Source organism: Acinonyx jubatus, chromosome F2, assembly GCF_027475565.1.
Source record: "Acinonyx jubatus isolate Ajub_Pintada_27869175 chromosome F2, VMU_Ajub_asm_v1.0, whole genome shotgun sequence".
In the NCBI taxonomy this organism is placed as follows: Eukaryota; Metazoa; Chordata; class Mammalia; order Carnivora; family Felidae; genus Acinonyx; species Acinonyx jubatus.
The window spans coordinates 44,549,492-44,571,425 of NC_069394.1; the positions used below are offsets into that span (position 1 = coordinate 44,549,492).

A 21,934-nucleotide genomic window follows, 5' to 3' on the forward strand; every position below is an offset into this window, starting at 1 on the left:
ATTAAACTTACATCACCCTAATTCTGATTTTTGATCTGCAAACTTTCAGAAGATGTGTTTGGGAATGGCAACAATGGGAGATAGACGCCTCCTGTACTGGGTTAAAGGACTGAAAATACAGCTTCCCAAAGTAGACAGAATTTTCCCAGGGCTAAAAGTATTTCAAGGATTTCAAGAAAGCTATCTCAACATCTGTGCTGATTCTAAGATTCTCTCAGAAGTTTGAAAACTCTCCCACATATCTGGCCCATGAAGTATAAACGTAAGAATGTAGGAAGTATTTTTTCAAGTTCTCTGCTGGTTCAGCTCATGCATTTCAATAGTGAAGGCTGTTATGATCCCTAAGGAGGTGAAAATTAGTTTATGGAGGAGGCAAAACAATCTTAGATATTATAATTGCTTGTGGCCCTCACAACTCAATCCTACTTGACAATATAAACATGTACATTCTCTCTCTAGTGCTAAAATGTAATGGGGTAGGGGAGGAATTATTAGGGGGAAAATATCTAAAAATCTCCTAGCAGGAGGAGGACAATAATGAAAAAAAAAAAAGGAAAAAAAATAGTGAGAAATGTTGGTTCAGCTATAGGAACAGAAAACCCAAATTCTTTTTTTCACATATCCTCTCTCAGGTTGCTTAGAGCATTCACTACTTTTATTTATTTTTTTATTACACACATACTCACACATACATGTATGTACACATGTTCTTTTGTTTTAAAAAACTCAACCAATTGACTCTTCAACAACTTGCCTGTATACTCAAATGTGTAGACAAAAAATTATAAAATGCTAGATTTTTTCTAAGCATTGTGTTGCTTTCTGTTTTCAAATGTAAGTGTCCAAAGCTTTGAAGAAGTGTCAACTGACAGCTATTAACATTAGTTAATATTAAAACAATAATAAAAGTTTTTCCGGAAACCCCATCCAAAAGATTTTCTCTGATCAGAACTGTGACACATGGCCACTCTCCACAAAAGGAGTTCAAAGGTAGAGGGTTTGAGATGGAGCCATCAAACAGCTTCCCAACAGCACCGGCCACATAGGTTCATTCAAGTCCCTCTGATCATATGAGTAGCAGACTCCCTTTTATACTGTGATTTGTTCTTGCAATGTTGTAAGCCTGCAAACAGAGCAGTGCACAAAACACACAAAATCTGCCCTCCATGACATAAAGTGCCCTGTGTGCTTTCTTCATGAACTACCTAAAGTTATATTTTAGGTATTTGCGTATTATGTCTCCCCCTCTAGAATATAAGATTTAAGAGGGTAAGGAGTTTATTTTTATTCACCTCTGTATCCAGAATGCCTAGAACAACAGTTCCTAGCCTACAAAAGACATGCAAATACATACTGAACAAATGAATTAATAGGAAAGAAATGTGACTAACGGAATTGCAGGATCTCTACCCAAGATTAGACAGCTTATAAATAGTAAAGCTAATGTTTTATGAATCTCTGACACAAAAGAAAGACATATCATCTCCTTAAATTCTAAACCAGTGGTGCCAAGGTGACTGCCATTGATTTGCTGACTGGTACAAGATCGGGAAAGCCAATTATGAGCATCAACGTTCAACTTGGCTTCTGGTGATATCATGTTGGTAACCTGAAACGGACTATGGTGGGAGTTTTTACCCCATGGTAATCGGTAAATGTCACAAAAAGAGCTAGTTGTCAAACACTTAGCGGCACACCACTGGATACTTCCTTCCCATCCCACTTCCTTATCTATTCATCCTGAAAGCACTTAGATGAGCTACCCTTCCTTCTCTCCCTAGGAGCTGTCCTTACTTTGCTGCTTCTGTGGGACTCTTGAGTTTTCAGCATGGTGCCCTCCTCTTGCTTTCTCCACTTGCCAAATCTCAAAATCTTTGAATAAGGATCACAGCCCAACAAGGGTGGGGCAATACAGTAACTAAAAATTGTGACTATTCAACAAGCAAATCAGGCAAGATCATCAGGTGTAGGTGGGGAAAGAGAACAGCAGAATTTATGACCAGCTCTCTGTCTATGAAAATGGGCAGGGGCAGAACTTTTACTGGAAGACAGCACCTGGTTGGCAGTCCTGGTCTTACTCTGAAGACGCATAAATCCTCTTGTTCCTTTTATGGGGACAGTTAGTGCTGGACTGACTCTACTTGTTATTCCCCAGAGGACATTCAGTGGAACTTGTACTCCAAAACAGTGAATACCTGAATAAAAATTACATGGGAGTGTTGTAAAATAATTTCATAAAGTGGCCTCTTCCACTGTAATATTAAACACAAGCTACATGTTTGTTTTATTTTGTTTTGTTCCTGCTTTGCAGTGCATCTTTGATCCATGAGCATAAACTATAACTGTTCTTCCTGCCATCCAGTTAAAAAATTACTAGCACTAATTAGATTTCCAACAATACACCTCAGGTATGCACAGGTTATATTTTTTTTTCCTCCAACCCCATTCTTCCATTATTCCTCCAACCCCTCATTCATCTCTGGCTCAGATTGCCCAAGGGGCACCTAGATATGTAAGGGATAACCTAGGGGAAAAAATGAGGGGTATCTTCTAGCATAACTTCTCTAAGGCCTTGACGTCAATGATGGCAACCCCATGGCACTGTAACAGTGCTTGGGCTTTGAAGGTGAGAGGCAAAGACAGGAATCAGGACTAATGTACAACAAGGCACTAGCTAGGTTTCTAATGACTTACACTTGCTAGCTCAGTCAATTACTACAACAGCCAGTATTATCTGTATTATTAAAAGCACAATGTGTGTATTCTGAAACAAAAAAACTACAGTATCAAAAGCCTCATGGTCTCCCCACAGTGACACACTCAGCTTTCCGTAATGTCACCTACTGTCTCCCCATCTGTGAGTTCGTTCTCTGATATCCACTGCACTGCTTAGCTGTCTTAAGCCTTGTACGAACCCAGTGTCTTCTGTCTGGAATTATTTCCTTGATTTATAGCACTGCTTTCTCTTTAGTCTACCCTCCTAGAGGGTCGCACCTGCAGTTTCTTTGAAGTTCCCCCTTTAATCCAGGAATGCCAGCAACAAACTCTCTGACATGTACCTAAAAATATGCTCCAAACTCAGTATGTTTTCTTACCCTCAGCAGTAAGGTTAGAGGTTCCGTTTGAGGGAGACTTCAGATGTTACCAATTGTTCTTCCTAATTACTAGGCACAAAAAGCCCATTTCAGCAAGAGCTTGCAGCATCAACTTCCAATCTCCACTCCTTATCTCAAATGAACCTATTTCAAGGGTCTTGACTTCAATTTTGTAAAGTTAGCCAGAGCCTATAGGAGCATAGGGAGCTAGGCAGCAGGGGCAGAGGATTCAGAGATCAGTCCTATCTCTGGCTAGTTCAACTCAGCCATGCCTTCCACAAAAATTAAAAGAACATACAATCGTGACAAACAGAAACCATCTATGATAATCAGGCATGGTATATTTATATAAGTTACTACCAGTAATTAAGAGTATTTGGATGGGGCGCCTGGGTGGTGCAGTCGGTTAGGCGTCCGACTTCAGCCAGGTCACGATCTTGCGGTCCGTGAGTTCGAGCCCCGCGTCGGGCTCTGGGCTGATGGCCCAGAACCTGGAGCCTGTTTCCGATTCTGTGTCTCCCTCTCTCTCTGCCCCTCCCCCGTTCATGCTCTGTCTCTCTCTGTCCCAAAAATAAATAAACGTTGAAAAAAAAAATTAAAAAAAAAAAAAAAAGAGTATTTGGAATTTGAAGTGACCTAGGTTTGAATTTCAGCTCTGCTATAGGTACATTAATCTCTTCCCAAGACCTTGGTTTTCTCATATGTAAAAAAAAATACAGACTCACGGAATTTTCTTTCCAGAATTTCCTAAAGTTTTCTCATATGTAAAAAAAAATACAGACTCACGGAATTTTCTTTCCAGAATTTCCTAAAGGAAAGTTGCCCAGGTACTAACAAGAGAAAGAACTACTTTCTGGGCCTACTTCCCTGACACTCTGGGTAGTTGTCTTCTTGATAAAGGTGGTTTTTTTCCCCCTTCATTATGCTCTAGAACGTTGAGTCTTTACTGTCACTAATCACTGTACCTATCTACCATTATATCTCCTCTGCACATCAGTGTAATTTTTTGCATATGGGCAAAAAAACAAAAAACAAAAAACTTAAAGGGGCAAAAAACAAAAAAACAAAAAACAAAAAAAAACAAGAGAAAGCTAACATTTATACATGAGTAATTTTCCATAAATTTATTTGATCCTTGCCACATAAAAATCTTATGAATAATGAGAAAAGTGGCCTCCTTTCCTCCTACCCTCACTACTGATTATAAATAAAATGTTAAATGCCCTGCAATTTAATATAGGGAGCTTTGGAAGTCTCCTGGGATACCTACTCAGCCAGGGCTCAGGTTTTTATTTTTGCTTTGGTTTGTATTTTAATATAGTCTCAATTATCTTCCAAGAACTTTAGGTGATTTATAGTAGAAGACTTATAAATTGTGGGCAATATAATTAGAATTCAAAAATATAGAAAAAGATGATCATTCTAAAATTGTAATCTGTCAGGGGTGCCTGCCTGGCTCAGTTAGTACAGCATCTGACTCTTGATCTTGGAGTTGTGAGTTTGAGCCCCACAATGGGTATGGAGATTACACAAAAATAGAATATTTAAAAAGTAAACAAACAAGTAAACAAACAAACTTCAATCTCTCAGTTCTATTCTGAACTTCTTGGCACCCAAGGCAAAAAGAAGACTAGAGCTTGTATAACTTTAATTATCTCTTAAAGTTAAAAAGCAAGTATAACTATAAAAGAAAAGTAACACAGCTATTAAACAGAAATTTACCTTAGAGTTGTCTTGTAAGACTAAGGAACACAGAGTCCTCTAAAGAAAATGGAGCAGGAAAGCAATATATGACCAAGTAAATAAAGTGGAAGATGTAGGAAGTAGGGACAGACTTCAAAGTCAGAGAAGAATCTTGAGACCCTCCCAGTGCTTGTGACTTATTGGCATCAGATGAAGAGTAGGGAGTAGGGAAATCAAAGGATGGCTATGATCAGGCCATCAGCCATTCATTCATTCAACAAATTCATATTGAATGCTTACTACCTGCCAAGCACTCCCTTGGGCAATAAGAGTATAGCAATGAATAAACAGACAAGTATCCTGCTGTCATGGGAATTTATATTCCCTTGGGCATAAAAGAATGGAGAGTAGATAAAGACAGACAAAAAGCAGGTAAACAAATAAATAAATGTTTATAACAGTGGTAAGTACCATAAAGAAATTTTTTTTTAAATTGACATAACAATGAGATGGCTACTTTGACTGGGTGTCCAGGGAAGGATTTCCTGAGAAGTTGATATCTATCCAGAGACCTATAATGATACAAAAGAGCCAGGCGTGGGGAGATGAGGGAAGACTATTTCCTCAGGAAGGCAGGAAATAAGGAGACCATAAATACTACTTAACCAGAGAACCAGATCTACTATCTATGCATCAGCAAGAGAATGATCTGACTGAGTCACAGTTAGAGTGCTTTGTTGTTTCATAGTCTGCTACCTAGAAATGAGCAGAGGTGAATGTTCATTAAAGAAAAGGAAATGTGTTGCTTGCTGAAGAAGGCAAATGAGGTTTTCAGAATAAAGCCACTCAAGTTTTCTCACTGTCTTAATGAAATCTATCAAAAACTTCCAAATCCAGTAACAGAAAATAAGGTAATTCAGGCAAAATATCTCAATAAACATAAATATATATTAGAAATCTTCAAGGTATCAAAGAACTAATATGACCAATAGAAAAACCAAGACATGATCTAGGAGCAGATAGATATTGAAAGAAATGAGTCCCACATTTAAAACCACTTTTGTTCCCTGACACCAGAAAGAAATTTTCATATTTGAATAAGGGTAAATAAAAAAAATATCCACCCCATATAGATAGCAGCCCTACTTTGAATATTCTAGGTAACTCTTAAGCATTGAAACTAAAGTGGTACCGTATTATTACTTCCACTGTATTACAGTGATGCCATTACATTACTGTAAATGTGGCCAAAAAAAAAAAAAAAAAAAAGAAAAAAGAAAACAAAACTTCTCCAGGAAGTTACATCATCTGGACCTCAAGCTATTTCAAAAATAATTTTTCAAAAACGATGTCCTGGATATAATCAAATATAACCAAGCATTGTATATACAGTTGTCATATCACTATGTTATATACCTGAAACTAATGCAATATTAAATGTGTGTGTGTGTGTGTACACTTAGAGAATATTGATCCATATCTATATATCACATAAGAAGAAAAGATGGTACATTGGGTTGAATAGCATCTCTCTGGAGAACTCTGAGTGATACAGATAAACTACACAAACAACAGAAGTCAACCCAAAAGTACTTCCCAATACTGAGTTTACCAGACTCAGACATTAAAACAACAATACTTAACACGTTCCAGGAAATAAAAGCTAAACTTAAATTTTTTAGTAGACAACTGAAAAATATGGAAAATAACATGGTAGATTTGACGGGGCGCCTGGGTGGCTCAGTCGGCTGAGCGTCCAACTTCAGCTCAGGTCATGATCTCACGGTCCGTGAGTTCGAGCCCCGCATCGGGCTCTGTGCTGACAGCTCAGAGCCTGGAGCCTGTTTCGGATTCTGTGTCTCCCTCTCTCTCTGACCCTCCCCCGTTCATGCTCTGTCTCTGTCTCAAAAATAAATAAACGTTAAAAAAAAAAAATTAAAAAAAAAAAAAACATGGTAGATTTGAAAAAGAACCAACCAAAAATTGTGCCACTGAATAAAACGGAAATAACCTAATGGATGGGTTTAAAAGTATATTAGACACAACTGAAGAGTAAATTATCACATTGGAAAATACAAAATACAATAGGAAGAAATATCTAGAATGAAGCACAGAGAGACAAAAGGAGAGAAAACAGGGTAAGACAAAAAAAAACATAAAGTGAGAGGTTGTGACATATAGGAAATTAGAGTTACCAAAGAAGAAGGGGGAGACAGAAGCAGTATTGAAAAAGACAATAACTAAGAATTTTTCAAAAAACAATGAGAGATAGTAATTTACATACTTAGGAAGCCAAATAAATTCCAGGTGGGACAAATTAAATGAAGTTCACACCTAGACACATCATATTTGAAATGCAGAATATGAAAGACAATGAGACAATGTTTAAAGCTGCCAGGAAGAGAAAAACAGATTGCCTGAGGGGGAACAACAGCTACAGTTTTCCCAGAACTCTAAGCAGCAACATTAGACGCTAGAAGCTGGTGTTTTGAAAGTTATGGAATATAATACTGTCAACTTAAAATTCTATACCCAGTAAAAGTTATTCGTCAAAAATAAAGTTAAAAGAATGATAGTTTTAACTCAAACTATCAAAAACTGGGAAACTGAACAAGTAGACTCATTCTCAAAGACTAAAAACTGTGATTTGAAGCTGGAAGCAAATATAGAATCCCAAAGGAAGATGCAAGATACGTGGGGAAATGAACAACAACAAAAATTTGAAACCTGCAAATAAATCTAAATGAGTACCATCCGTGTAAAATAATAATAAAACCTTTTAAACTAGAAAATTACATTTAAAATACAATTGTATTTATGTATTTACTTGTAAAGTTATCCAGAGAGAGAGAGAGAGAGAGAGAGAGAGAGAGAGAGAGAGAGAGAGAATACACACAGACACAAGTGGGGGAGGGGTAGAGAAGGAAACAGTCACAAGCAGGCTCTAAACTCCATGCTGAGCCTGACTCAGGACTCAATCTCACGACCATGAGATCATGACCTGAGCCAAAATCAAGAGTCAGATGCTTAACTGACTGAGCCACACAGGCACCACAAAATACTATTTAATATATGAAATTATAATACATACAAAATATCTAAGAATGGAGGTCAATAAATAGATTTAAAGTATCCTAAAGTTTTTGCACAATTCTTAATAATACACTTTCATAAAGCAAGTAGGATTTTTTTAAGGTAGTAAATCAAAAGAATAACAGAATTGTATACAGACTCTTTACAAAGAATTTTTAAAAAATGGAATCATAAAAATCTCCAATCGGGGTGCCTGGGTGGTTCAGTAGGTTAAGCGTCTGACTTCAGCTTCAGGTCATGATCTCATGATTGGTGATTTCAACCCCTGCATTGGGCTCTGTGCTGACAGCTTAGAGCCTGGAGCCTGCTTCAGATTCTGTGTCACCCTCTCTTTCTGCCCCTCCCCCTGCTCGTGCTCTCTCTCCCTCTCTCAAAGAATAAATAAATATTAAAAAACTTCTTTTAAATAAAAAAAAAAAAAACAATCTCCAGTCATTTCAAAGAAGGGAAGGAGAGAAAAAGGAACACATTACAAATATACAGGAAGATACTGATTCGGCCCCAAATAAATCAGCGACTACATTAAATTTAGATGAACTAAATGCTGCAATTTAAAGACAAAGATTATTATATTGGGCTTTTTAAAATAAAGAGTCATGTGCTATTTATAAGAAACGTATCTAAAACCTAAGGATATAGAAAGGCTGAAAGCAAGGAATTAAAATAGATATATTCTGCAAACATGAATCAAAATAGATGTAGCTGATATGGCCACATTAATATGAGAAAATCCAACTTTAAAGCAAAAAAAGCATTATTAGCCATAATTCAAAATACATAGGCATGAAGCCAAGACATCAAAATTGTAAGAAGCACCACTAATGATTCCCATGCACTCTAAAATCCGTATGATAAGGCTACACACTTTCTAAGGAGTATGAGCCGGAAACCATAGAGGAATAAACAGTAAATCCTTAAAACCAGGGTTTCCAAACCAAGACACCGACATTTTAGACCAGACAGTACTTTGTTACAGGAGACTGCCCCGTACTTGACAGAATGTTTAGCAGGATCTCTGGCCTCTACCTACTAGATACTAGCTAATAGTACCACCACAATTCCTCAGTGGTGACAACCAAAAACACCTCCAGATATTGCCAAAAGTCCCCGAAGGGCAAAATCTTCTCTGGTTGAAAATTACTGCCTTAGCGCAACTTTTTGGTTACTCATTCTCACACAGGAGTTTTGATTTTTCAGGCAACACAAAGCAGATACGTTTGTTAGGTAAAGTCCATATCCACCCAATCCATCCTTCTATCCACCATCTGTCCATTGAGCAAGTATCTACTGGGTGCCTAGTTTGCATTAGAGGCACTGTTCTAGGTGTTGGGAATACATCATTGAAAAGACACAACAATCCCTGCTTTCAAAGAGCTTACATTTGGGAGTGGGGATAGGGGGTAGAAAAAAAGTCATCATCTAAATAAAAATCAATGCTTAAATAGGCTGCATTACTGAATGTCAATCAAAGTCTCTCTTTAAAATTTTTCTCATTTTTTACTACCCTTGAAAAGTACTGGCCCTTATTTTGAAATCATTTAAAATCAGCTTTTATCACAAGGCAAAAAAAATAGTACCTCTCACTCTGACTCTATGAGCAAATAACCCTATGCTCCCTTTCTCTCAACACATGAGGTGGGTGTTACTTAAATTTGGGGATCTCCATTTCGAAGATAAACAGCATCCCTTTTGTCTCCTCAGTGTCTTTAGCTACAGGGCTAGAACAAGAAAATTTCCAAGAGTAACAAATGAGAGTTAAACCTTGTCCACCAACCACCCCCACCATGTGGAACAGGGTACTCTGTGGCACTTACAGGAATCCAAGACCAGCCCGTCTTGAATTCTGGTACTCGCACATACAGAAGTAAAAAGGCAGAACTCAGGTTATTTACTTTAGCTAAGCAGGGAATATCAGTTATACCTATAACTTAATTGAGCCCTCAGTTTTTGAACCAGAGTTTTCACAAAACCCTCACTGCTTCCAGGGCAATATTTTATGAATTTTCTCTAAGCTTTTCATTTCAAAAAGTCTATCTCATGAAATTTTAGAATTAGAATGGTGAAAGAAGCAATCCCATATAATTCGACACCCTCCTTTTTGCCTTCCCCCATATAAGAAAGAGCAGAAAACATGATCTCATTCTCGTAAAAGTAGTGACAGGCAAGGCATTTAGTCAAGTTTTGGAACTCACTAATTCTCTATTAGCTAAGCTTACATCACTTACATAAAACCACAGAGGCCACAAGGGGTTTTCATTAGGCAAGCGTTGGCCCATATCCCATTTTTTTAAAGGTCACTGAATGTTGTTTTAAATGTATATCTCCTAATAAACTGAGCCACTGCAGGCAGCACCAACAACCAAAGAAAATATACTATTTTCAAATTAAGGTCAAATTTTAAAAAGGATTTAATGAGCTTCAAGGATACGGTAGACCTTTCCTTAATATTCAACAGAGACAGAAAATAAACTACAGATATGGCAACAAGAACAAAGCAGATCTCTAATGTTGCTGTTCAAGAGGCAGAAAAGCAAAGAGGATGAGGTAGACGATTGAAATTTCTCATGGGCTATTGAACAAAGTGAATACCTCAAACCAAAACACTAGATGGTGGAGACATTTGGAAGTGTCCTTGAACACAGCTTCATGGATATTTCCCTGATTATCAGTTTTAAACTTTTAGGCTGCTTTCTAATCATCTTGCAACAGAGTTTCAAAAGTTTGGATAGAAGTTTTGATTTAAGGAAACATCACAATTTCATTTTCCCAAGCATCTCCTTTCCCACGATTGCACCACACTTTTGACCACTCAAGGACACTTTTGATCATGGACATTTTGAAATTTTATATAACCGTTCTCCACATGTTCGGTCAGTTTCACAGAAATATTTCTCTTTATCCAAAGCTAAATGGCCTCTCTATGTGTAGTGCACATATGTGTATGCAATTGCTCATATACAGAAATCATTCTACTGAAGGCAGGTGATCTCATTTATAAACGATGAATGTCATTCAACAATAACATGGCTTTCGGGAAGCCTGGATGACTCAGTCCATTGAGTGTCCGACTTTAGCTCAGGTCATGATCTCACGGTCTGTGAGTTCAAGCCCCGTGTTGGGCTCTGTGCTGACAACTCAGAGCCTAGAGCCTGCTTCGGATTCTGTGTCTTCCTCTTTCTCTGTCCCTCCCCCTTCATGCTTTGTGTCTCTCAAAAATAAAAATAACCATTAAAAAATATCTTTTAAAAAAATAACATGGCTTTCTTCACTTGATATTGAATTAACCACAGAAAAGTAAAACAAAAGACAGTGGAAGCATTTGTGAAATATTTAGGCTTTATGGGTTAGACAAATATGAGGCCGAAATGACACTAAGCCAGGATCTGTGCCATGTTAGATGTAAGGCAAGTGTCTGGAATCAAGAACACTACAGCAAGACATGCTTAGACTGGCATGGATCAAAATCAATCAGCATTGGCTATACGTAGAGAAAGGTTTTTTGTTTTGTTTTTTTGTTTTTCTGTTTTTGAGAGAGACAAAGAGAGCTGGCAGAGAGAGAGAGAGAGAGAGAGAGAGAGAGAGAACCCAAGCAGGCTCCACACTCAGGGTGGAGCCTGATGCAAGAACTCGATCTGGGGACTGGGAGATCATGACCTGAGCTGAAATCAAGAGTGAGATGCCTAACTGACTGAGCCACCCAGGCACCTCTAGAGATACCATTTTAAACTGAAAGTATTTGAGGAAAGAAAAGACCTCAGGATAATAGACAACAATTTGAGAAAAGGGTCTAAGAAAAAGGGAGTTCAGTGATGAGGGGTCCTATTTTCAGCATAATCCGGTGTGCCAATCAGAAAGCAAGTGAGCCAAGAGATAGGGTGAAAGGATGAGACAGAAATAAACAGAATCACAAGTGAAGATCGAGGGAAAGAAGGACCATCTTCAGGGAAATCATCTGTTGGTTCTGTTTTACTGCTTCAACAAGGTAGGTCAGAAGACTGTAAATGGGTCTACAGAGGAAAATAACTTGGAACGGCTATTCACGTAAAGAACACACAGAGAACAGGAAGCACAGTAAACTGCTAATAAACCTGTATCTCCCTAGTATACCCGCACATACAGATCAACCATTACCCTGCTATCTGAAATAGTTAAAATCATCAGGTGCTTTCATGATTTTAAAAGCATGTAGGGGCACCTGGGCTGCTCAGTCAGTTAAGCGTCTGACTCGGCTCAGGTCATGATCTCACGGTTCAGGAGTTTGAGTCCCATGTCAGGCTCTGTCCTGACAGCTCAGAGCCTGGAGCCTGCTTCAGATTCTGTGTCTCCCTCTCTCCCTGTCCCTCCCCCACTTGCATGTGTGCCTGCTCTCTCTCTCAAAAATAAACATTAAAAATTTTTTAAAATAATAAATAAAGTAAAGGCTTGCAAAAATGTCCCTATATCTGGGATGGATTCAGTGGCATGTAGCTCAGACCCAACTTTAAAATAAAAAGAAAATAACATTTGCTATCTCTATCATGTGCCAAGCGCTAGTAAAAGATTTATATGTATTATCTCATTTAATCATTCACTCATTCTATATTTGCTGAACACCAAGTGCTGTGTCACCCCTTTCCCAACAATGTTGTAAGCGTTATTAATATGCCCAACTTCCATAGGGGAAAAAAAACGTAACACTAAGCGATTGAGTTATGTGCTCAAGGTCACACAACTGATAAATTACTAACTTGGGCATATTTAATTTTTGTTTGGGAACAGTGGATTTGAATAGTCCCTTTGCCATTCAAATGATTTGTGTTTCTGGGAAAGTTACTTACGTTTTTTTTCCCTCCTATGTTTCTCATACTGTGAAAGGGGAAAGTGTTAGCACTGTTTTCAAATATGATTTATGACGACTGAAGAATTCTTCAAGGAAAAAAGGGGGGCACTGATAAAATGGAATAGGTGCTATAACTATTATCCATCCCATAAATAGTCCAAGCATATTTTTCTCATGACAACACCACTGCATGAAGCTCTTTCTCCTTGTATTTTTTTCTTATAAAAACACTGTATGTCTACAGACTTTAGGGATATACAAACACTCAAGATTCTTAACTCCAACACAGAATCTGTTTATGGAGGCCACAGCTTCAAATGAATGCTAATATGATGAATTTGAAACTGAAAGCAATCAGCAACTGTGGAAAATGTAGCATTGGCTATGGTTTACATCTTTTAAAGCATATTTGTTCAATGTCTATGCTCAGCAAAGCACCTTCCCCTAAGTTTCATATTTATATGTGTCCTTGTAAATATTGTAGCTAGACCTGAGCCTCACTTCCAAATACAACCACCTGATATAAATGGGAAACTTTATAAAGACAAACCTCAGAAACAATTAAAAGTTACATGATGATGGTTTGACCAAACTTTCTCCAAAAATAAAATTTAGTGTTTGAAGTCACATGCTAAAAATCTCTTTGATGTGTAGATTGGCTGATGAATAACTGTTTAGGAAGTTACGTCAACGGCACACATGCTCCAAATACATCCACGGGGTGGCTGAAGAGGAGTAAGTGACATACAAAACTCAGCTTCCAACTTTGCAGGCATTCCTTGTGTCTTCCAGAATATACAAGAATTGTATTGTTCAAGGCATGTTCCTTGAGTATCATTTTCATGGAGGGCACAGGGAAACTCTCAGAACCCAAACTCCCAGTGAGATGAAAGAAATGTCTCATTTATTTGTGTAGCATAACAGGGACGGCCCTGCCTGTCACTCCTGAGACAAAGAATTTATTCCTCAGCAATTCTTTTTTTCTCAGAGGCAGCATTCTATTATGGGAAGAGCCCTGGGCTTGCAGCTGAAAATCCGGAGTGCAAGTTCAAACTCTCTCACTGCTCTATACTTCAGGCCAGTGGTGCTCCAGGTGTGGTCCCCAGACTTGCATCAATATCACCTGAGAACTTACCAGGAATGCAAATTCTTGGGCTCCCCAACCTACTGAATCAGAAACTCTACAAGTGTGGTCCAGCCCTCTGCCTTTTCACAAATCACCCAGGGACTCTGATGCCCTCTCAAGTCTAAGGGCAACTGCTGAAGCCAAATTAATTCTCCAGAGTGCTGAACAGGAATAATAATACCAGATCTGTATTCTTCAATGGGCTATTCAATATCAAATTGTTACAAATATTTGATAACATGCAAAATTGCTTTGCAAATCTGCAAATTACTAATAACTGCAAAGAACTGCTTTAGAAATATAACTTTTTGGGAATGCAAACTGGTGCAGCCACTCTGGAAAACAGTATGGAGGTTCCTCAAAAAACTAAAAATAGAACTACCCTACGACCCAGCAATTGCACTACTAGGCATTTATCCAAGGGATACAGATGTGCTGTTTTGAAGGGACACATGCACCCCCATTTTTATAGCAGCACTATCAACAAAAGCCAAAGTATGGAAAGAGCCCAAATGTCCACTGATGGATGAATGGATAAAGAAGATGTGGTATATATAGACAATGGAGTCTTACTCAGCAATCAAAAAGAATGAAATCTTGCCATTTGCAACTACGTGGATGGAATTGGAGGGTATTACGCTAAGTGAAATTAGTCAGAAAAAGACAAAAATCATATGACTTCACTCATATAAGGACTTTAAGAGACAAAACAGATTAACATAAGGGAAGTGAAGCAAAAATAATATAAAAACAGGGAGGGGGACAAAACAGAAGAGACTCATAAATATGGAGAACAAACTGAGGGTTACTGGAGGGGTTGTGGGAGGGGGAATGGGCTAAATGGGTAAGGGGAACTAAGGAATCTACTCCTGAAATCACTGTTGCACTAATGCTAACTAATTTGGATGTAAATTTAAAAAAATAAAAAATAAAATTTAAAAAAATAAAAAGAAATAAAAAAAAGAAATACAACTTTTAGCACCACTTCTCAATCTGAAAAGTACGGTTATGATAGTTCAGGGAGTTTAGATTGCTAATGGAGGGTCTTGATCAAGAGTGTTACAGAAATGTGAAGTTTTCTGTTAGGTCTGCAAATGTTTTATAGACGATATTTTGTTACAAACTTCATATCACAGACAAATGTCGTGATGCCCCCTGGTGATGATCATTAAAACTTTATCTCAGTTTTATCAAGTCAACTTTCTCTTCAAATAAATGAAAAATAACTGTGCTCTTAAGGTAGAGAAGAGTTACAGAAAGATTTTTGCTTGAAAGATTTTTTTTAATTTAAAAATATTTAAAATATTAAATATTAAAATTATAAAAATTAAAATATTAAAAATATTTGTTTCAAGGAACTAAAATACTCAGCAATTTAATTAGCTTACAGCCTAATGGTAGCTTTTCAAGACAGACTTGAAAAGAATTATTCTACTAGTGGTACAAACTATAATGGTGCTTTGGGAAACAGGGAAGGCATCACAGGGCAGAGACAGAGTTGAACTAAGACTTGTAAGATGATAAAAACTTGGTAGCCTTTACCAGGTCAATATTAACAACATCCAATTATTATTAAACATTCGAAACTGTGTATTTTTGAAAGACAGCTTGGCAATTCCTAAGGAGTGCACCTGTTATGATGAGCATCAGGTTTTGTATGGAGGTGGTAAATCACTATACTGTACACCTGGAATTAATGTTACACTGTTAACTAACCAGAATTTAAATAAAAACTTAAAAAAAAAAAAAAGTAAACATGTAGTTACCATACGATTCAGCAATCCCACTTCTAGGTATATACCCAAAAGAAATGAAAACAGAAAATCAAACAGATATTTGTATGTTCATGATCATAGCAGCATTAGTCTCAAAAGCCAAAAGGTGAAGCAACCCAAGTGCTTCAGATGAATGAATAAACAAAATGTGATGTATACATCCAATGGAATATTATTCAGCCCTAAAAAAGGAAGGAAATTCTGACAAAGGCTATAACATAGATGAACTGTGAAGACATGTTAAAAGTGAAGTATGGTCACAAGAAGACAAATTATGGTATGTTTGTATCATGTATATCGTTCTTCAAGGAGGTGGCCAGAGTCGTCAAATGTGTAGACACAGAAAATGGCAGCTATCCGGGGCAGTAGTGTTTAAGGGAAACAAGGTTTTAGTTGGAGATGATAAAACACTTCTGGAGATAGATGATGATGGTTGTACAACATTTTGAGTACATCTAGTGCCATAGAACTAAATACTTAAAAATGGTTAAAATGATCAATTTTGTGTTATGTATATTTTAACACAACAATAACTACATTTTTTCTAAAATAGACTTTATACTTATTTTTCATATTTGAGTCACCTTCGGTACAAATAATTTCTCTAGGGGTAAAAAGCATTGAAATTTCAATTTGGACTTGATCAGAAAAAGGATTTAATAGATCAAAAACTATTTATTGTACACCTTCTGGATTGATGGGCTTCTAATTATTACCTTGCATGTGGAATTATACTTGCTCAGATATAAAATGTGATATCAAAAACTGCCATTTCTTTCCCAAAATTCAAAACGTGTCAAGACCAACTGTTTCTCAGTTCTTTGAAATACGGTAAAGTCAAAATTCATTTATAAATGGGAAAAAAATATTTTTTCATTGTTTATGGCTCAAAAACAACTAACAAAAGTGTCACCTTGGATAAATTACAAAGTATAACAATTTATGCTTTGAAAAGTCATATTTTCAAAAAGTCTGAGGTGACTAAAAGCAGTATATAACAAAAAACACATAACCGTAACCAATATATTAAAATATTTATGATAGCAATCAGAGTTCACTTAGTTCAAACAGTTTCATTAGGCAGAGAACACACAGGAAGGAATGGGAGAGAACAGGTTTTGAAATTCTAGAACGAAGCAAATCTTTGAGTCATTTGTATAATCCAAGGTTCCAGTTACTACAGGTTTTAAGACTATGCATATTTCTCTAATCTCAATAGCATAAGTGAAGTCATGTTCTAGTTATAATAGAAGTAGGCTCTACTTACTCCTGATGGAAATGTCTGAATAATATTTCCAGCTATGTCTAGGATTCTTAGGTTTTTAAGACGACAAACTCCCTGTGTCAGAAAACAAGAGAGATTTTTAAAAATCTAGTATGTAGAATCATAAATATTTCTTCTAAGTTCAAACTTTATAGGACTGACCATCTTTCCTAATTACCTGGTCGGTTCTTCAGTACATCCTCCCTGAGGAGTTACTATGTCCTGGGGTCCCAGATTCTCTAAGGTCTCCATTACCTCTGACCACTCCAGGGCAACATAACATGGTGGCCAAGAGTTAGACTATTTGTAGGCTCAGATCTCCAACACTATGTAACTACAGACAAATTTCTCAATCTCTTTGTACTTCATTTTCTCCATTTGTAAAATGAAAATGGCAATGGAAGCCCTTACTTTGATATGGTTATTGAATGGATTAAATAAGTTACTAATCAGTAAGTGCTTACTGAAAGGCCTTATAGTGAGAGAACTCAGTAAACATACTAAAACTAAAATAGAACCTTAGAGAAACAGAAAAACAGATGTAAAAGGTCTATCAACAATTCCAAAGGCATTTATTTCACATCTACCTTTTGCTTAGCTCTGTGCTCACTCAATCCTTTCCTTATAGAAAAAAAATTAAACTTATTAGTGTCTCTATCTACATGTCCAATGTGACTGAATAGGCATATACATTCACACACATGTGCAGACACACACATAATTTATAATGTACCAGAAAATGATTCATAATTTGCTCATTACCAAAACAAACTAGTATTTTCTAGAATACCTCATGTATAATGCAGACCAAAAAGCACAATGATAGACTGAATCAGATTAAATGTACAAAGACATAAGTAATCATAGGCATTCTTTACATAATAACTTAGGACAGGACTTACTAAGATTTAAATTTTTAGAGTCCAAACTCCTCGGGATTAAAAAAATAATTGTAGTAGGAGTATTGATGGGAACTCCAGACTTTTAAGTCAGACAGACATGGATTTGAGCCCTTTCTCTGACCTTTGTAAAGTGTGTTTAAGTCGTCTAACCTCTCTGTTCCTTATTTTAGAGTGGGTAAATAAGAAGAGCAACATACCAGAGTTATGAACACTAATAATATAATACTTCATGACCATGATCCTGTTACTACTGTTATTATTTTTTCCTCAAATAAAGGAGTTATACTTCTAACAGATTTACTTTGTAATTTCAGGAAATATTCTTATTTACAGAAATTAGGATTTTTAAGTAACGTAAGAAAAAATTAATTTTTTTAAGTTTATTTATTCATTTTGAGATAGAGACAGCATGAGTCGGGGAAGGACAGAGACAGAGGGAGAGAATCTCAAGCAGGCCCTGTGCTCTCAGCACAGAACCCGACGAGGGGCTTAAACTCATGAAACCACAAGATCATGACCGGAGCTGAAACCAAGAGTTGCACACTTAACCAACTGAGCCACCCAGGCACCCCAAGAATAACATTTTTGAAATACACCTATTTAAAGCCTACACCTTGCTATATTTTTTAAAAATTTTTTAATGTTTACATTTGAGAGAGAGAGAGAGAGACACAGTATGGGCAGGTGAGGGGCAGAGAGAGAGGGAGACATGGAATCCGAAACAGGCTCCAGGCTCCACGATATCAGCACAGAGCCCAATGCAGGGCTCGAACTCACGAACTGTGAGACCATGACCTGAGCTGAAGTTGGACACTTAACCGACTAAGCCACCCAGGTGCCCCATACACCTTGCTATATTTATCACGTTACAGTGTGCACAGAATTTTTAAAGGGAATATTATCCTCTTGAGAGAAAAATGAAACAGTAGGAATGGATCTACCTTTTGTATTCCTCAATTTACTGTATGACATGCATTCCCTCCTATCAAATTAATTTTAATTTGCATAAGGAAGGAAAGCAAACCCATTGACAGGTTCCCAGCAAGAAACAGTACTCTCAAAATGGGAAATTTGAGGAGAGTTTAATAAAACCACCACGTATAAAAGTTTAGCAAGGTTCTGACAAAGTTACCCCAAACAGCAGGGAGTTCTTCACTGCCACAGGCCTGAAGAGCCAAGGGAGGTAGTAATGGTCCATATGAGGATCACCTTGTACTTACTAACTACGGTCTTCCAGAAAAGTGTGCAGGCAACTTACAACATCCTATCAGGGAGGGTACCAGGGGAATACCATCTAGTACACACTCTCCTCCTCCCTTTCACATCCTACTAGTGGCTATCATTGGCCACATCCAAGAGGAAGTCAGAGGACAAAGAAGCTTACTGATGCCCATGAGGTCAGTCTCCCAGGCACAGAACAGTTTGGAAGAGGATGAAGAGTAGCTGTATAGGAAAAATGGAAGACAGCACATATTCCAAACCTAAAGTGTACTTACATATTATGCCATACACAGGGTTGCCAGATAAATCACAAGAGGTTCACTTAAATAGAAATTTCAGAGAACAATTTTGTTTACTATAAGTACGTCCCATGCAATATTTGGAACATATTTATACTAAAAAATTATTCGTTCCTTATCTGAAATTCAAACTTAAGTGAGCACCCTGCGTCCCTATTTATTAAATTTGGCACCCCTACTGTGTGGAATAATCCAAGTTATTACCCTCCTATGTCATAGGTCTTTGGGAACTAACTATGTCTAATTGGAGGGAAAGTAAATGATGGCTTGTATTGAGATGTCCAAATCTATTCCATAGTCACTCCCCATCATGTGGCAATGAGTTCTTACCCATGAAAATTTGGTTCCACGTTTTGCTTACCTTTGGCAGAACTTCAATATTGTTCCTGACCAGAAGAAGCTTCTGGAGCTTCTTCAAGAACTTAATCTCTTCAGGTATGCAAATGAGCTGATTGTAGTTAAGGTGAAGTTCAAAAAGATTCTTAAGAAAACAAAGTTCTTTAGGAATGCTGGCTAGCTGGTTATGATTTATACTCAAATATTTAAGGTTTTTTAATCTAAAAAAAAGGATATGAATGATATTCATGAAAATAAGAAAGTCCATTGGGCATACCACTTATCAGAAGTCATGTGTCAATTCATTCTTTTGTAGCTCACCTGAGCCTTACTTTAGTCACAGGTTCACAACTATTACAAATACTTTGAGCATAAAAAATCTTTTCTATAATTTAACTTTTAAAGCTATTTTTAATTGGATAACTTATGTTTTTTATGTTTATTTTTGAGAGAGCACAAGCAGGGGAGAAGCGGGGGGGGGGGGGGGGTTGGGAGGGGACACAGGATCTGAAGCAGGCAGGCTCTGCACTGACAGCAGAGAGACTGATGCAGGGCTCAAACTCATGAACGGTGACATCATGACCTGAGCTGAAGTCTGACACTTAACTCACAGAGCCACCCAGGCATCCCTTATGTTAAAAGTATTTTATAAAATCAAAATGCAGATTTAAAAAAGAAGAAACGCCATTTTCACTCTTTGTATGTATACATTGGCTATATTGAAGAGGAAGCCAGAGGACAAAGGAAGACATACATATGCACAAATATACATATACATACATACGTAGACATAAATGGATAGAGGCAGAGATAGAGATACAGGTACAGATTAAATGTCTTGCACCAAACAGATATAAGCACTCTTAGCTGCTATGAAAGATGCAAAGATGAATCAGCCACACATTCTGCCCTTATGTATGTCAGGGTCTAGAAGGAGATATTAGATGGAGCCATAATATGAAGATAGGAAATGCCATCAGACCTGGGGAAAGAGATTAAGGAAATTTGAGTTTCTAATTGCAGATATAGTACATAATGTCTATCACAAGCATTTTGGAAGAACAAACATTTTGAATTTGGCTTTGAATAACAGAACTTGTAAAATCGGGGCAATGGTGGGCACAATAAGCTGAGAAAATACTAATATTTTGAATAAAGGAGAAAGACATTACTAATGTTGAGCACCAACTATGCACCTATGCATTAAATTTAATCATCAATACAACCCTAAGGTTGGAATTATTACCCTTAATTTAGAAATAAGGAAAATATGGGGCGCCTGGGTGGCTCAGACAGTTAAGCATCCAACTTTGGCTCAGGTCAGATCTCCCGGTTCATGGGTTCGAGCCCCGCATCAGGCTCTGTGCTGACAGCTCAGAGCTTGGAGCCTGCTTCATGTTCTGTCTCCGTCTCTCCCTCTGCCCCTCCCCTGCTTGTACACTATCTCTCTTTCTCAAATATAAATAAACATTAAATTTTTTTTTTAATGTTCAAGAGAGGAAATACAAACAAACCTACTAGAACCAAAAGCAGGGTCATAGACTACAAAGTCACTATTGAAAAATCTATTGGATTTCTATACTGTAGCCACAAACATCTGGAAAATAATTGGTCTGAAAACTCCATTTACAGTAACATAAAAACACCTATAAAGTAGTTAGGAATACATTTAACAAAGGATATGAGAGACTTCTACACCAACAACTAACTGTAAATCATGACAGAAAATTTAAGAGAGCTCTAAATAAAAGTATAGATATGTCTTATTCATATATAAAAAGAAACGATATTGCTAAGATGCCAATTCTCCCCAAATTGATCTACAGTTCAACTCAGCCCAAATAAAAATCTTAAGTTTCTTTGTGTAAAAATTGAAAAATCAATTTTACAATTTATATGGATATTCAAAGTAACTAGTGTGGCCAAAACTATTATAAAAAAGACAAAGTCAAGGGGAGCCTAGGTGGCTTAGTCAGTTAAGCACCCAACTCTTGATTTCGGCTCAGGTCATAATCCCAGGGTTGTGAGATTGAGCCCCACGTTGGGCTCTGCACTGATAGTGTGGATCCTACTTGGGATTCTCTCTCCCCCTCTCTCTCTCTGCACCTCCCCCACTCATGCTCTCTCTCTTTCTCAAAATAAATAAATAACCAAAAAAATAAAAAAGTTTTAAGAAAAAAATGACTCTGTGTGTCTGTCGCCTGGTTCTCTTATTTTATTTCATACTATATGTCAGCTGTAACTGACTCTTAGTAATGTTTCTTTCAGTTTATAACTGAGATTTCTCTCAGTTTATAACATGATCTCAGGCTTGTGACATC

At 37.2% G+C, this 21,934-nt stretch overlaps 1 protein-coding gene across 1 annotated transcript in view; it reads right to left on the reverse strand.

The window, feature by feature from the left end:
* The window catches only part of LRRC69 (leucine rich repeat containing 69), a 78,262-nt gene that overhangs the window by 33,800 nt on the left and 22,528 nt on the right, over positions 1-21,934 (reverse strand). Inside the window, exons 4-5 of the mRNA XM_015072158.3 lie at positions 19,639-19,834; positions 16,859-16,930 (exon numbers count right to left, since the gene is read on the reverse strand). Coding sequence (XP_014927644.1) covers positions 16,859-16,930; positions 19,639-19,834 — 268 coding nt within the window. The remainder of the gene's footprint in view (positions 1-16,858; positions 16,931-19,638; positions 19,835-21,934) is intronic.